Genomic DNA, 15131 nt, shown 5'->3' on the forward strand with positions numbered 1-15131 from the left:
GGTGGCAAAATGTATTTTAATTCTTGTTGATACAAATAATTACAAGGAATTACCATAACCATACCAATCGTACTTTTTTTTAACCATAGAAATGGTTACTGTAACACAACGTAAGATAGTTACACAGCAAACATAACTTTATGGCAAAGATCATCATATTTTCAGTTGATGTGATCACGTCAGGTCACATCACCTCCATATAAAATCTGGCCGTGTGTTCCCCAACATTGAGAAACTAGTAGTCTGAGTTTAACCTCTCAGGCCCGATACTTTTGATTTGCATTCAGCATAGCCTGAAGAGACCAAATGAAAAACATGACGGGCTGCATAGCATCAACACAACACAAACACTGACTTGCTGTAAAATTTAAATCCAGAACTCAACGTAAATATCCTAATGTTAAACGTAGCTACTGAGAAAACTCTCGGTCCGTCTGTGTCCACTTAAAGCATGCATTATAATGAGTAGCACTGAGGGAGCGAGGAAATAATGGTATGTTAGTGATAAAACATGTCCTTGAGCTATATTGTTGAAAATGGAGATGAGACCTCTGGTGTCGCTGGAAATCCTCAGGAAGAGGTAAATAATCACCTTCATTACACACAGCTCTGCTACATACTTTCTTCAGGTCTCTGGCTTTTTAATAGTCCAGGGTAAATATGTAGGCTCATGAACACGCGCACGCACACCGAATCCAGTGGAAACATAAGCAGCACTGCAGTGAAATTGCACTCTGAATAACCGGATAGTTTTCTCCATGCGAGCTAAAACCGAGTTTGCTTGGCATCAATATGCATCGTAAGCATGTATCCTCGTTTTACCTCTGAAACGATGGAGCAGGCACTCTGTTTTGTTTCCTCCGTCCTTTTTCAAGGCAAAGTGTTTGGCATTCAGGCTAGCTGTTGCACCGCCCTCTCCTCCTCCATCCACCACTTCTTATCTTCTCTGCCGCTCTCCGTCTTCCGTTTCTTCACCCTAACATGCAGAAGAACTCATCAATCGCCTGGCAACGAGGGTCCTTATCACCTGCTTCCTCTCACTCTGACACCTGGTTAGAGACAGATGGGGAGGTCATCAGTACACATATACTGTGGTTTCCATCCATTTTCCCTTAATGTAACTCACTTTGCTCTTTTTTTTTTTTTCTTTTTGAGGCTGTTTTCTTTTCTGTATGTCGCCTCTGTTTCTCTTCCCTCATTTTTGTCCTTCACTCGTTTTTTTATCAGTCTAACATATTTATTACACCCTCTCCTGCTTCAGGGACCTATTCCGAGTCTTTGATAATGTGCACATTTCTTTATTCTCCTTCACTTACTGTCATTTAATTCATCCATTTTCTCTCCTATACTAATATTTAGAGGGTAGTGCTTTTGAGGAAAAGTTTCTCTACCCACATTCTTTCAGTTAACACTGTATACTGAAGAACAGGACATATTTTTTTTTACTGGATTTATTTTGCCATTGAACATTAAAGTTGTCTGAATTGTAACAGGACCCACATCATGTTTGCTGCTGTTATTTTCTGACACTATCGCAATTAACAAAAAAAATATGCTCATTTTAACACAGGATTAAAGATCCAAACTAGATGAAAAAGAAATAGAATTTTACCCTTGAAAAATGTTTGAGAAGCTTAAATTGTGGTAAAGTCAGCATTGTCTCGTCCTTTTGAAATATTACTATCTGCATTGTTGTAAATTGGAGCTCATCCTGTCGGAGGCCCGAATTATTCCTAATAATTAAATAAATATGAAATAGATAAATATGAAATAACATGAACACATGATGCACAATATATACATGAAACAATTTGTGGTTATTAAAACATAATTTATTCTTATGAAATGGCTGCTTTGGGTGACTACAAAAAAAATTACAAATATTACTGGATGGATGGATGGATGGATGGATGGATGGATGGATGGATGGATGGATGGATGGATGGATGGATGGATGGAAGACTGTAAATATGAGATGGTTCAGTAACGAGAAAACTAAAGTGACAACAGAATAGACTTTGGATCTGTTCTGCAGCCGGACAACAACCCAAACCATAAAACTGGAGTCATAAAGAACTTTTCTTAAGGAAGAAGCAACTGAAAAAGCCTAAATCCTCAGAAGAACGAGTTCAACATACCTGCCAGCTACCTACCTTTAAAAGGCAGTGCAAGTGTACCTACAGGTACCTAAGGGTGGTCACCAAATATTGATTTGATTTTGTATTGAATCCAAATTGTAAACAAAACTACTGGCATTAAAAGTAAAGTAAGTGTGCTCACTTTCCATTTCTTGGTCACATTTTTGCTTTAAGAGTTGTCTCTGTTTATTCCATGATTCTGATTTCATTAACTATCTCACAGTCAGCAAGTAACAGCTCATGTAAAAGTGTGTGTAGCCAGTGTGTCAGATAGATTTTGTCACACATGTCTGGTATATTGCAGCGTGTGTATAATCTCTAGTGAAGGATTTGTTTAAGTGAGCAGTGCTTTCGCTTGCACATACGCAGGAGCATAAACACTACACACCCTGCGGCATAATTGCCAACTCCAAATGCTCTGCAGGTGATGTTGTGGCAAATACTGGAGGGCAACATCATTTCCATTTCAAAAAGTTCCATACTGGAACATATGCGCATAAAAGCGCCTGTGGTGGCTATGAATACCACTGCCTGTGTTTTTGTATGTGGGTTTCTTGTGGCTTGTATTCACATTATGTGCCGGTACCACACAAACAATGACTACAGAGAATCCGTTAGGATCCTTTGTTATGGTTGCCACACAAATATGTGTCAGAGAAATGATGCAGTTCAGATGACATCTATATAATGTGATACATTTGTTATTAGGAGGACATGGGTTGTATAGTAGAGAGAAAAAAATTGAAAATATCTTCAAGAGACCAATATTTGCTTCTTTTTGGACAATTAAAACAAACGGTTACTGTTACCACTGATGAAGGCTGCCAAACTTAAAGGAAGTAATAATTGAATCCCAGGCCATTGTTCTCGTGATCATTTGAACCCAAACCATGATCTTTCCCAAACCAAGTGTTTTTGTAGCCAATTCTTAACTGCAGCATTATAACACCATAAAGCAGAGGTCTTCAACAGGGGGTCCGCGGGTGCACTGCAGGGGGTCTGTGAAATTTTTGGTTGATTAGACAATTTTTCATATTATTATTATTTTATTTTTTTCACAAATCTAAATGTCTTTAAATACACATTGACATGAATCCAACATATTGTAGCGAATGGATAAATGGAGGCAGAAGATGTTATCTTTCAGTCAGAAATGCGCACATTCAGCGACACACAGGAGCACCGGTTCACTCACAGCGCGAGACTAGCCTGGACCTGTCCCTCCAAGCTTCCTGCACTTCTCCAGTTTAATAAAAAAAATGTATACAATATATATATATATATATATAGGGGGTCCCTGCTCCATCCCTGCTCCATCTCTCTATCAGTTTGGGGGTCCTCGGCCTGAAAAATGTTGAAGACCCCTGCCATAAAGCATTCATATTTTTTAGCAGTGACTGCAACAGTTTTAGAAAGCACAGACTATTGCAGCCTGATCTCAGAAATATGTGAAATAAACACGTAATACGTTAAATAACCGCCACAGTGTGATTCGGTGTTAGGCTGTCATGATCATTTCTTGTATTTCTGTGATATGCAGCCTGCGGTAAATAAACCCTCTCTGTTGTGCAGGTTTTAGACCCTGCTACATGGTCTATAAGGTCATCATTTAAACAGCAGGGGCGACGGAGAGAAAGAGTGACTCAGTAAAAACTTCTTAAAATATGCATGTTGTTTACGAGATGATTTATTCATGAATGGCTGTGTGAAAGGCTGCTCGTGTGTCATCGGTGTTGACAGAAGAATCACTCGGAGGAGGTACACAATGTGAAAAGCAACTTAAAAGATTTAGTATAATCTGAAGTGATATCTGACCAAAGGTTAGCTGTTGAGTACAAGTGTTTGTTTAATGGTACTGTGAAGGTGGGGTTTTTTTTTTTTTTTTTTTTCTGTCTTAGGAAAGAGCTACCGTTTGATCTCATTCATATTTTTCTCCTGCCTCCAGATTTTGACCCCAACCTTGGCATGATGGCTGGAATTACCCCCATGAACCCCATGATGCCCGGCCTCGGTATGGTGCCTGCGCCCCTCGGCCAGGACCTACCTATTATTAAGGAGATCATCCACTGCAAGACCTGCACCTTGTTCCCCCCCAACCCCAGTAAGTCCTAATACAATGCTAATCCTGAACCGGCTAGCCCCCACGGCCTCGACCTTTTCTTCCTCTTAATGTTAAAGTATTACACTGCTGTGGACAACATCCAGCTCTATTATATTATTTGGGCTTTGCAACAAAAAAGTTCCCCAAATAATCTCCGACTTCCAACCATATCTCGTTGCCTTCCTCAATAGATGGAGTTGTTAAATTATCATCAGTTCAGTGTGTAATTAAGTTTTTTTCATTATTGATTAATCTGCCAGTTATTTTCCTGATTAAACAATTAATAACTAGGTCTACAAACTGACAGAAAATAGTGAAAAAGCCCCCCCAAAAAATCAGTTTCCCATAGCTCAATGTTATATCTTCAGATAACCTGTCTTGTCCTTTACAATCAGTCCAAAACCGCAAGATAGGAGATGGTTTACCATCTTAAAACATTAAGAAAAGCAGCAAACATTCACATCGAAGAAGCTGTTTTCATTTTAGGCTGAAGGATAAATAAAAGGAATAGTTGCAGTTTCATTTTCTTTTGCTCTACTGATCGTTTTAGTTCTAAATTTGTTCCAAACTTTGCCCCAAATATCTGCTCACTCTTCACTGGAGGCAACATTGAATGATGAAGTGACACACGTCAGGACATCACTATTTGTTTGATGGAATCATCTCTCGCCAAGAGATTTGAGATTGTTTTTTGTTTGATATCATGCCCTAGACTTTTATGAAAATTTTGTTGAGACTTGTTCTTTATCACTTTGTTTTTTTAATCAAAAAAGTCAGCGTAAGAGCAGATCATCTGTGCTGTTTTTCTGTCCCCCTTTTTTCTGCCCAACCACCATGAGCCGCATTTACATTCACACAAACGACTGTGAAAATATTCAGGGGAAGTCTCTTTGTTCAGTCTGACTAAAGGTGTGCTGCACAGGCTGTTGTTTATATTTATCTCCCCACCACCTTCCAATTACCCAGAGTTATGGAAGAAGTAGTGTGTGTGTGTGTGTGGTGGGGGGTCCTACAATTGATCCAACTTTTCCTTTTAGATTTCGTGGTACAGAAAAGTTTCTGCCGAGGGACTTTTTTCAAACAAGCGTTGCATGTCGTCTTCAAGGTGAACTAAAACAAAAGCTCCTCGCCGCAGTAACATTTGGGAGTTTACGATCCTTTTACAAAACAAAACATACGCTCGAGCGTTCTGTTAGGCAAATATTGCTTTATTTTATTAGCTTTAAAAGCTTGTTTTAAGATAGTCCTGTATATCTGCTTGTGTGCATTATGCCTCAGTATAAACTGGTGCAATATATTGCAGGGAGTAACGCTGATTAAAAGTTTAACCGCACCTGGGAACATCTTTCTAGCTAGTCCTTGGGAGCAAAGAGAGAAATGCACCAGGTACTCTGTTCAAGGGCACGTATAAACCCTGAGGCTGAATGAGGGATCAGCTTGTCAAGAAATTACCCAACAACCTGACAGCCTGTCACAATCACTATGACACAAGTGAAAACGTTGTCTTCTTGTGTTGTGGCATAGCATGTATACATTAATTGCGCATGTAGCCTTTTCAACCATTGGTGGTGCAGGATTTAATTGTGGACGTTCGTCTTTATTCTTACTTCCTACTTCCCTGCCTTTCTGCTCTGTCCCACTTACACTTTTCTGATCCCCATCTCTGCTTAAGATCTCTTTGCCTGTCACCTATTTCACAGTCACATAAAGCAGTTAATCTCTCAGCCAGGTTTTATAAAATAGGCAGACATCTGAGGAAAACTGTAGAGACCTGATTGTTCTCATGAAAGCCCACAGGCATGGTTAAGGCCCTCAGAGAACCGCAGCGTTATCATGCTGGGTTGATTGTGTGACCCTGGGAATTGTGTTGTTGATTTCTTTAGCTCTCCGAGCCCCTCGAGAGAATTTAGTCGCAGCTAGAGAGCTGGACTAAAACTAATTCAAAGGCTTGTATGGGTTGATTTGTCTGCGAAGGTTGTGGCTTGTTACCAATTGTGTTTGTGATTCTGACGTCCCCTCTCTGGCTCCCTAATTATAGCTCTGCTTTGTGGTGGTTATGTTGTGTTATTGACTTCATTAGACCATGACCACCAGGCTGTACTGTGTCACATTTACAGCCAAATGTGAAGCTGTTGGGATTAGAGCTGCATTAACAATTATATATATTTTTTTTTCTCACAAGTGAAGTGACCATTAAAAATGAGATCAACACATGTGATCTGGTGCAGAAACAGTGCTTCAGGAACATAATGTTTAAGGCGTATATCACAACCATAATGTCCTCTGTTTAGGTCCTGGCTCTCCCCATATTTGCCTGTATTTCCTCTCTGTATCTTCACTTTAATAAATGCAAAATGTGAAATAATGAGAAAGAAAAGGAAGCTGAGCCTGAAGCTAAAATGTCCTAATATGAATGGGATCATCCTCAGCCCAGATCTAGAAGGAGCTGGATGTAGAACTGCTGCTTCTTTGCATTGAATATTGGCAGGATCAGGCATCTTCTCAGGATCTCTCCCAGACGCCTCTAAGTGGGAAGTATTTCTTAACACCTATACACCTTAAAGACCCTGAAAATGCTGTGGGGATCATGTATCCCACCTAGACTGAAAACGCCCCAGGATCCCCCTCAAGGAACTGGAGGAAAAGGCTGGAGAGAAAGCCGTCTGGGATATATCTGGTGACCTCGGCAGCCGACGCAAACCCAGACCTGCAGATTGCAGCAGGAAATGAATAGATTGGGTAGAATACAAGATTAGGTTTCTTTCTGCTCATACTGTAAGAACGCCTGCCAGCAGTCACGCAGGTTACAACTGTACACCAAATTCTTGAGCAGAAAAGGTCCACTTGGTGTTTCACATCAGAAGGTATAAAATGTGCTTGTTAAGTTTTATTTCTGATATTATCTTTTTAGTGTCTGTCTCAGTAAAGCTGTGTTGTCTCCCGGTAGGACGGGGGTTGACGGCTGGGTGAGAGGAGAAAAACGATGATCGAGACGCCTCATTATTCCATACTGCATGCTGTCAGAAGTGCTTTTAGATGAAAAATAGTAAGGTTGAGGACAAACGGAGAAGAAATAAGTGTGTTCATCCAGACGAGATACAATACAGTTGGACTATACTTCGATATTTAAAAACTAAAAAATGTCCCCTCGGGGATTAATAAAGTAACTACCTAACCTAACCTATTTAGCCTATAACGCTAAGTGTAAATGGCACAGAGAAGAAAAATCTTTTCCAGTTTTAGTATTGTGAGATCAGTGCTACAGGAGCCCCTTTGGTTTTAGATGTAAGAACTTCCGCTCTGAGCCGCTGCTGTATTACAGTTGCAAAAGGTCTGGAGGGTTGGACAGTACGTGAGGAACGAAGGGAAACGAGCACTGATGTTTTCTGCATCCAGGCTTTTAGCAAATATCACGGGCAAAAGCACTGGCGTCTTAGCAACAAGGTTGCATATGGTGTCCATCACAAGTAGTCATTACCCTGCTGCTTCCTACGCTCAACCTGACACCGCATGCAGCCTCCTCTCTCGCTGACCTTTCGGCTGAGCAACAACAGCCCCTGCAGCCCTCCCTCAGCTCCTGTGCTCGCTCCCTCTTTTATCTCCTCAGTGTGCATAACCTTACCATCAGTGTGCATCATCATCAAGATCTTTTTCTTGCGGTGTCCTTCTTTCTTTTCTTTAGCCCAGCCCTCCCCATTCAGTCTCGACCCCGCGCTCACCTTCTTGACTGCCACCTCTGCCTACTCAGCTAATTACTTCTGAAGTGATGCAGTACCCCTTTTTTTCCTCTGAATGGTTTTCAACAGCCTTACGCTCAATATTTGGGACCTGTGGACTCACTTTAATTGTAACTTTGAACATCAAACACTGTGGTGCCTTCCTCTTTTGCTCTTTCAAACTTTTGAAGGTAGTTTGAGAGAAGTATTTTATAATTATTTCAAAAGAAAAGATGAAACGTATTTGTTTTAAGTTCTGAGGATCATTGCGGTGTACCCAGCTGTTACATATTTACACGTACTGTATACACACTCCATTTGGCTTGAATGAAGAAAGATATGTTGTTTTTTTTGTTTTGGTTTCTTTCATCCGTGTGTTTTGTGTGTGTGTTTAGGACTGTTCTCAAATAAAGACATATTCAGTCAGTCTTTAATTAATCACTTAGTTTAACTGAAAACTCTTTATTTCTGTATTTATTGTTCCTCGGCAGGTAAAAGCAGTCATGTCTTAAGAAGATAATCAGCATATTAGATATTGTTGTGATGCCATTGATACGTGGCTTCTCAATTTCAGCTATGAATAACAACTTAAATGTAGTTTATAATAAAAACATCTATACGGTGGGCTTTCTAAAAAAAATAATAATAATCATCATTTCATTAGTCACCCAACACCCGAATTAAAAATAGACAAATCCTCAACAAATAGTTGGTTAGATTGTAGAACAATTGTGCCTCTTCCTCCATCTCATAAATCTTCACATTCACAGGTTAATGTATTGTTTGTTCATGTGGGACGAGAATGAACTAAACATGTTTACTTGAGGGTGTGTAAATGTAGTTTATCTTGTGAATAACAGTCCTACGAGGGTTGAAGCCTCCTTCCCTGCGGCTTCCCCTCGGGCCATGAAAAGGTGTTTAGCCAGTCAGGGTGATGGATGGTGATGACCTGTGTTAGTGCAGCAGACCGCTGGGTGGCCACACAGACGGCTGGCCTGTGGGACGGGGCTGGACTGACAATCAGCCGCTGTGGTTGCTTTACAGCTGCCTCCACATTCACCGAAAAGTCAGATTTCAGAATAAAAGCACGTCACACGGCTTGTTAGCAGTCATTGATTCATAAAATCTGCAAATTTCCCAAGAGTCAAAACGTACACCAGATTTGCATTATAATTCAGTCCAATACAACAGATTTCATTATTGGGTGCTTCTGAAGCAGTTTGTTGTGTCTTTGAAATTCATTACATTATATAATTAGTTATTTCTAATGTTTTGATTCCAATATATGCAAATAAGTTGGACGCATCATAATATAAAATGTTTGAAACATTGTCTTCATAACCCATTAATATATCTCTTCTTCTGCTTATTCATTAGAGGACAGCAAAATGATTTTAATAGCTACCAACAAATTTGTAGATTTAAACCAAACTAACCAAAACTTTCTTTCACAAAAGAATTTTTTTTTTTGTATTTACGTTCCAACATTGCACTTTGGGTTATTGCTGCTCTGCACCTGTTCTCGTCTCTCTGTCCTCATCGCTCTATCAGCAACTCGCGGACCGAAAAGGTCAGTTAATTTGGAACACTTTGTTGCATCCGCCAACAAAGCTAGTTCTTGCTATCGCAAGCTTTTTCTGCACCGCCTTTACTTTCTCCGTCCATCTCGACTCAAAAATAGTTTAATCCGCCAACTTTAGAGGTCAAGGAATGGAACTTCTGTTGGTATTTTGCCTCAACAGTCACATTTAAAGGAAAGAGGAGGCAGAGGGAGGGACGGGTTGTCATAGCCTGTGTGTGAGAGAGTATGAGGGATACAGAGAAAGTTAAAAGAGAGGGACAAAGCTGGCTTGGACTCAGGGACATAAAGTTTTGTTCCAGAGTGCTGCATGCAAGAAAAAGGAGTTCTGACAGCAGGGGATTATGAGCAGATCAATCTTTTCAGCCAAAAGAACACTCTGACTTTGGATCATTGTGTTCACAGCTTGATTTCTTTACCCCAGCTTTACATATTCCAGCATGTTGTTTTATTTCTTACAAATAAACAGTCTAACCTTTTGCTATTGTAAAGTTTGATAATGCCCCGAACCACGGCTTATTGACCCATTCTTAATAAGTTTGAAGATTTTCCCTCCCCCTAATTAACACGCCCAAACAATGTCGGCTGATTGTGAAGCTGCAGAAGCAGCTCACTGCCAAGGGCTACCCCAAATGAGCTCCATACTGCATTTTGTAGAATGGGGTCAGCCACCCTGCTGTGAACTCCCCTCAGCTGTTTTTAGCGTATCATTCATGCTGTCAGTACCTACATGTTGTGCTACAGATGAGAGTTGGACTAAAGATGGAGCAGTAAATCGTGCAGCTTTGTCTGAAGTTTAGCTTCACAGCAATCAGTCATTGTCACCTTATTTTGTCCTAAAAGAGTGATTGGTTATAGAGCAGTGCAATATACCAAAAAACACAGCATAAAAACACATTTTGAACTCAAATGGAACAGAAATGGCAAAAGTATATAGGTTAAAAAAAAAATTAAAAAAAATGTAAGAATGGAGACTATCAGGAAAGTTATTTTTTTTTTTTTTTTTTTAAGTATTAGACTTTGTATTTTCTGAATTATTATATGTTCTCGTCAGAATTTCAAGGTAGATTAAAGACATGATATGAAGATATACAACTTTGACTGTAAAGAAGGTGAATTGTTATACAGAACTGAAAGGGGTTTCAGTTGAGTGTCTATGATTTTACCACACACCTTTTGATCTTTTTCTTTTTCCTGTTTCACTTTTAAGAGAAATGTGAAGCAAAAGTCTGTAATTCCGCAGCCTGTGCACCCAATCAATGCTCTCCTTTTGATTACACTTGAATGAAACCACATGGTACCTAAATTGCTCCACTTGGTGCTGATCAGCGTGGCCCTCGTGATACATCTCAGGTATCCAGCCATGTTCAGCTCCAAGTTCTTTTCAGGGTATCGATATCTGCAGGATGGGACCATCAGTAACAGTGATTGCGAGGCCTTTGCTCGCAGACATAGAGAAATACAGCATCCTCAGCATTCCACTGATTAGACGGTTCACTCCTCATAGACCCCGCTAATCACATTCATCATGGATGAGAAGCCTGATCTATTGGAGATTTAGATCAGTCAACACTCATCTGTGTTAAATAAGTGATTTCTGCAATGCAGGGGACCTTCCACATCAGAGGATTTGCAATCAGTTTGTGGCCAAAAGGATTTCATTTTCATGCATGGAATGGTTTGATATTAACATTTATCTAACAAAAAAACGATCCCAGCTGTTGCTCAGAGTTATCATTTTTTTAATGCATTAAGCTTTATATTTTTTTAGGTCGAAAGTACTATGTTTTAAAATTGACTTAATTAAATTTTGCCGCATCAACCTCCGTAATTTGCTCTGTTTTTCAAAATGTTCTGTTGTATTGCACACAGATTTGTTTAATGTTGTTATGACCTGGCCCATTTTATTCCCAGCCTGCATGTGAAGTTCAACCTTGGGGCATTTTGGGGATTTAATTTTCATGTATGCTTCATGGTTACTGTGTATTTTGTCTTCCCGGGTCTTTGTTGGGGATGGGATGCTTTATTATGGTAGTCATTTTTACAATTGTTTTTCCATCTTCGCTTACAGTTTTGATGGATCTGTTTATTCTACAATGTAAATCATATATCTCTGTTTGTATATGTGGATTTCAATTCCTTTATATAGTCATCTGGGTTTTTCATTTTTATCCATGTTTGATATTTAGATGAACCTGGGAGACTGACAGACAGTATAAACATCTTTTTAATTAAGAACTTAAAAATATATTTTTGTATTGAAGCCAAAAATGATAATAATAATATAATTAATATTTCTTCTATTGTCATTTATCATAGCACTGTTTCTAAGTGGATTTTCTTATACAGACTGTACATATAGATGTATATATCTATAGAGCATTACTTACATGCTGTCATTACGTTGTATAATTTTTTTCAGTTGTTTTTATTTCAGCTGTATTATTTTTGTATTCAGGTTATTTTATTTTATTTTATTTTATTAATTTTTTTCTCCAGTCTTACCTTTATATATTTCATCTCACTGGTGGTTCACGCATCCTCTCCTCTGTTATACCACCTCTGAACAGACCTTCCGCCTCCCGCCACGAGAGACCGCCCTCCGGGGTGTAAGACGGTGTTTGTCGGCGGTCTGCCGGAGAACGCCAACGAGCAGCTCATCATGGAAGTCTTTGGACAGTGTGGTGACATCACCGCTATACGCAAGAGCAAGAAAAACTTCTGCCATATCAGATTCGCTGAGGAGTTCACTGTGGACAAGGCTCTCTTTCTGTCGGGTAAGCGGTCACGACTCTAAAACTTTCATCTTATTCATTAGGTGTATATCTTAGGTGAATCTTAGAGAGTTTCAAAGTGAGCCCCTGCAAGCGAAACTCTCATATAAAATGTTATGTAACTCACAGTTGGAGAACTTTAAGGCTTGGAGGGTTATGAATTTCTCCCAGTCAACAAAAGAACAACTGTCACAACTTTACTTGCCTTATAGATTAAAAGTTAAAGATACAAGTGTGTAGTGTTAGAAATCAGTTGCAGGGATTAAAATTAAGTGCATGAAAGGTAAAGATTTTACTGCTGAAAAAAAGGATTTTCCAATCTGTGACTTAACATTATTCACTTTTGCATTCCAAGTTAATTTTGAATGAAATCAGCGTCAGTTGTGTTCACTAGCACTCAGATTTGTGCAGCCGAAGTTCTTCCTCAATATTGTATTATTTAGAGCTGTCTGCCATGCTAAACGCATAAAAAGAATATGATTTCTTGGGGGCAGATCTGAAATTATCAAAACTGATGGCAATACCACAACCATAAAGTATCATTCAATTATTAAAGATGTTTCTATGATAAGGAGATCATTAAAAGACTACTTCGAACCGGGAAATCAGATCGAGACAAACACATGAAGACCCAGCGGCTTCTTCCTGTTCACAATTCCTCTGTGTTAATTATTTGTAACTTAAGACAATAACAATGGTAAGAGTCGTGGATCATCTCTGGCCTACTGAAGGCTCAGACAACAGAAGAAACAAATGAAAATGAACTGTCTGGCACGAGCTTATGGGTTCTTATCTAAAATATACTTTCACAGCACATTCTAGACACTTTAAACCTCCCTGTGCCATATATTCCATATATGCCTACTCTACGAAAAATAACTTAACCCAGCAGCCACTTCACAAAGTATTCCCTGCATTACTGTATGTCTATGCGTGTGCAAGTGCCCGCATGTGTTTGTGTGAGAATGACTTTGGATGAGAGAGCCCTTGATTTCATCTGCCTCTGTTCTTACAGTGAGATGTGGGTGCTGAGGTTCATGCACTAGAGTGATGACAGAGCTGTGTAGTTTCCCCCCATAAATAATAACACCACCCTACACACACAGATACAACCTGTGCAAACAACACCACCCAGCAATGATACACACCAAAGCTGCCCCAGCGCACCTACATCTCCTCATATGAAATATTGAAGTAGTGGTAGATTGGGAGCCTGAAGCAGAGAGAGCAGTCTGAAGCCTGCATTCGTGCCCATTTGTTTTCCTGTTTGCGCTGGCATCCCCGCCCGCCCACCCCCCACCCTTCTCCTTTGGTGAGAGCATGTTGGGCCTCTAAGTGAATCACACTGTGCATCATTACTGTGTCCAGTATGAGCACACAGACACACAAACACCGGACACACTGATCATTTCAACCAATTAAATCACAAAACGGGCATGATTTCACTTCAGTCCGCAACCAGCCATTAGTGAAAGCTGAGTAAGGAGGAGAGAGTGGGGATAAGAGGGAAATAGTGAGGAGAAGAAGAGGGGGGTAATGAGGGACATTGTGGTCTTTCAGTGCCACTAGAGAAGTAATTGGCCTCCCTAAGTCTCCCTCCTGTATTGACAAATGCATACAGGCCTTCTGTGCTGCACAAAACCCGAGAGCTACAGTATCTCGTCACCAACAAATGGATCCACCAAGAAAAGCAGGGGTAAAGAAGAGGGCAAGCGAGAGGTGGACAGACAGGTACACCCCAATAAAAAGCTTCTTCTGTGGTTTTGCTTTGTTTTCTGTGAAATGCTCACAACGAAGATTGTAAAAGTTTATGAAAAGTAGCTCACTATCAGTAGAGAAAGAGAAAACCCACAACATAAACAGACTACAGCTCATTTTTGTACATTTCTGGTCCTATGCTCCTTTCAAATTCACACCTCCGGGCATGTTTTTCCTCTCATTTTAAACAATGTATGGTGTCCCTAATTCATGTATTCTACTGTTGTTGTTTTCTTCTTTTTCATGTGCAGTCCAGAGGCTGTACGATTTATCATTTATCAGTTTAATAAGAAACTGATATGAATAGGAAGTGTGAGGTTGACAGCTGTCCAAAATTAGAAGCATTCAGGCGTCGCGTCGCTGCCGTCGTCGAAGGTGGAAACTACATAACCGTGACTTCCTCAGTCAAAATTTGACTCTTTGTCACATGTCCCCCCTCTTCTTTCTCATTTAAAAAAAAAAATGTCCTCCTTATTGCTCGCAACTGTAACATGTCTAATAACAGCACAGAGTCTCCAGCCTTGCAAGCAGCTTTTGAGACGCTTAAGCTTCCCCGTGTTTTGAGCTAAATGCTGACATCAGTTGCCTTACATGCTCACAGTGACTGCGGTCATGCTGTTGCTAAGCAGAAGTGAACTTGCAGAATGCACGGCTGTCTATGAAAATGCTTTAATTCGTAAGTTCCCCACTGGCACACCTGTCTCTCCCCATTATTTTGAATTGTTCCGCCTACCACATCCCTCCAGTGCTTTGTGTTTTTGAAGTTTCCACTTTTCTCTCGTTAGGTTATCGTGTCCGTTTGGGCTCCAGCACAGACAAAAAAGACACGGGTCGACTCCACGTGGACTTCGCCCAGGCCAGAGACGACCTCTACGAGTGGGAATGTCGCCAGCGCATGATGGCCAGAGAGGAGCGTCACAGGCGCAAGATAGAGGAGGATCGCCTCCGGCCACCGTCCCCCCCTCCCATTGTCCACTACTCAGAGCATGAATGCAGCCAGCTGGGAGACAAGATCAAAGGTAGACGTGGATGCTGGCAACCTGTGAAGCGTATACATTGAAATAT

The 15131-nt window shown here is 40.3% G+C and overlaps 1 protein-coding gene across 2 annotated transcripts in view; it reads left to right on the forward strand.

The window, feature by feature from the left end:
* Positions 1–15131, forward strand: part of enox2 (ecto-NOX disulfide-thiol exchanger 2) — a 170116-nt gene that overhangs the window by 127761 nt on the left and 27224 nt on the right. For both annotated transcript variants that reach the window (XM_069694213.1, XM_069694214.1), the window contains 3 exons: positions 4084–4239; positions 12105–12311; positions 14852–15085. In XM_069694213.1, coding sequence (XP_069550314.1) covers positions 4084–4239; positions 12105–12311; positions 14852–15085 — 597 coding nt within the window. The remainder of the gene's footprint in view (positions 1–4083; positions 4240–12104; positions 12312–14851; positions 15086–15131) is intronic.

This window comes from Brachyistius frenatus, unplaced genomic scaffold (assembly GCF_029030835.1).
Source record: "Brachyistius frenatus isolate BFR_SWC_R1_liver_20210118 unplaced genomic scaffold, ASM2903083v1 Contig_17, whole genome shotgun sequence".
NCBI classification, from domain to species: Eukaryota; Metazoa; Chordata; class Actinopteri; family Embiotocidae; genus Brachyistius; species Brachyistius frenatus.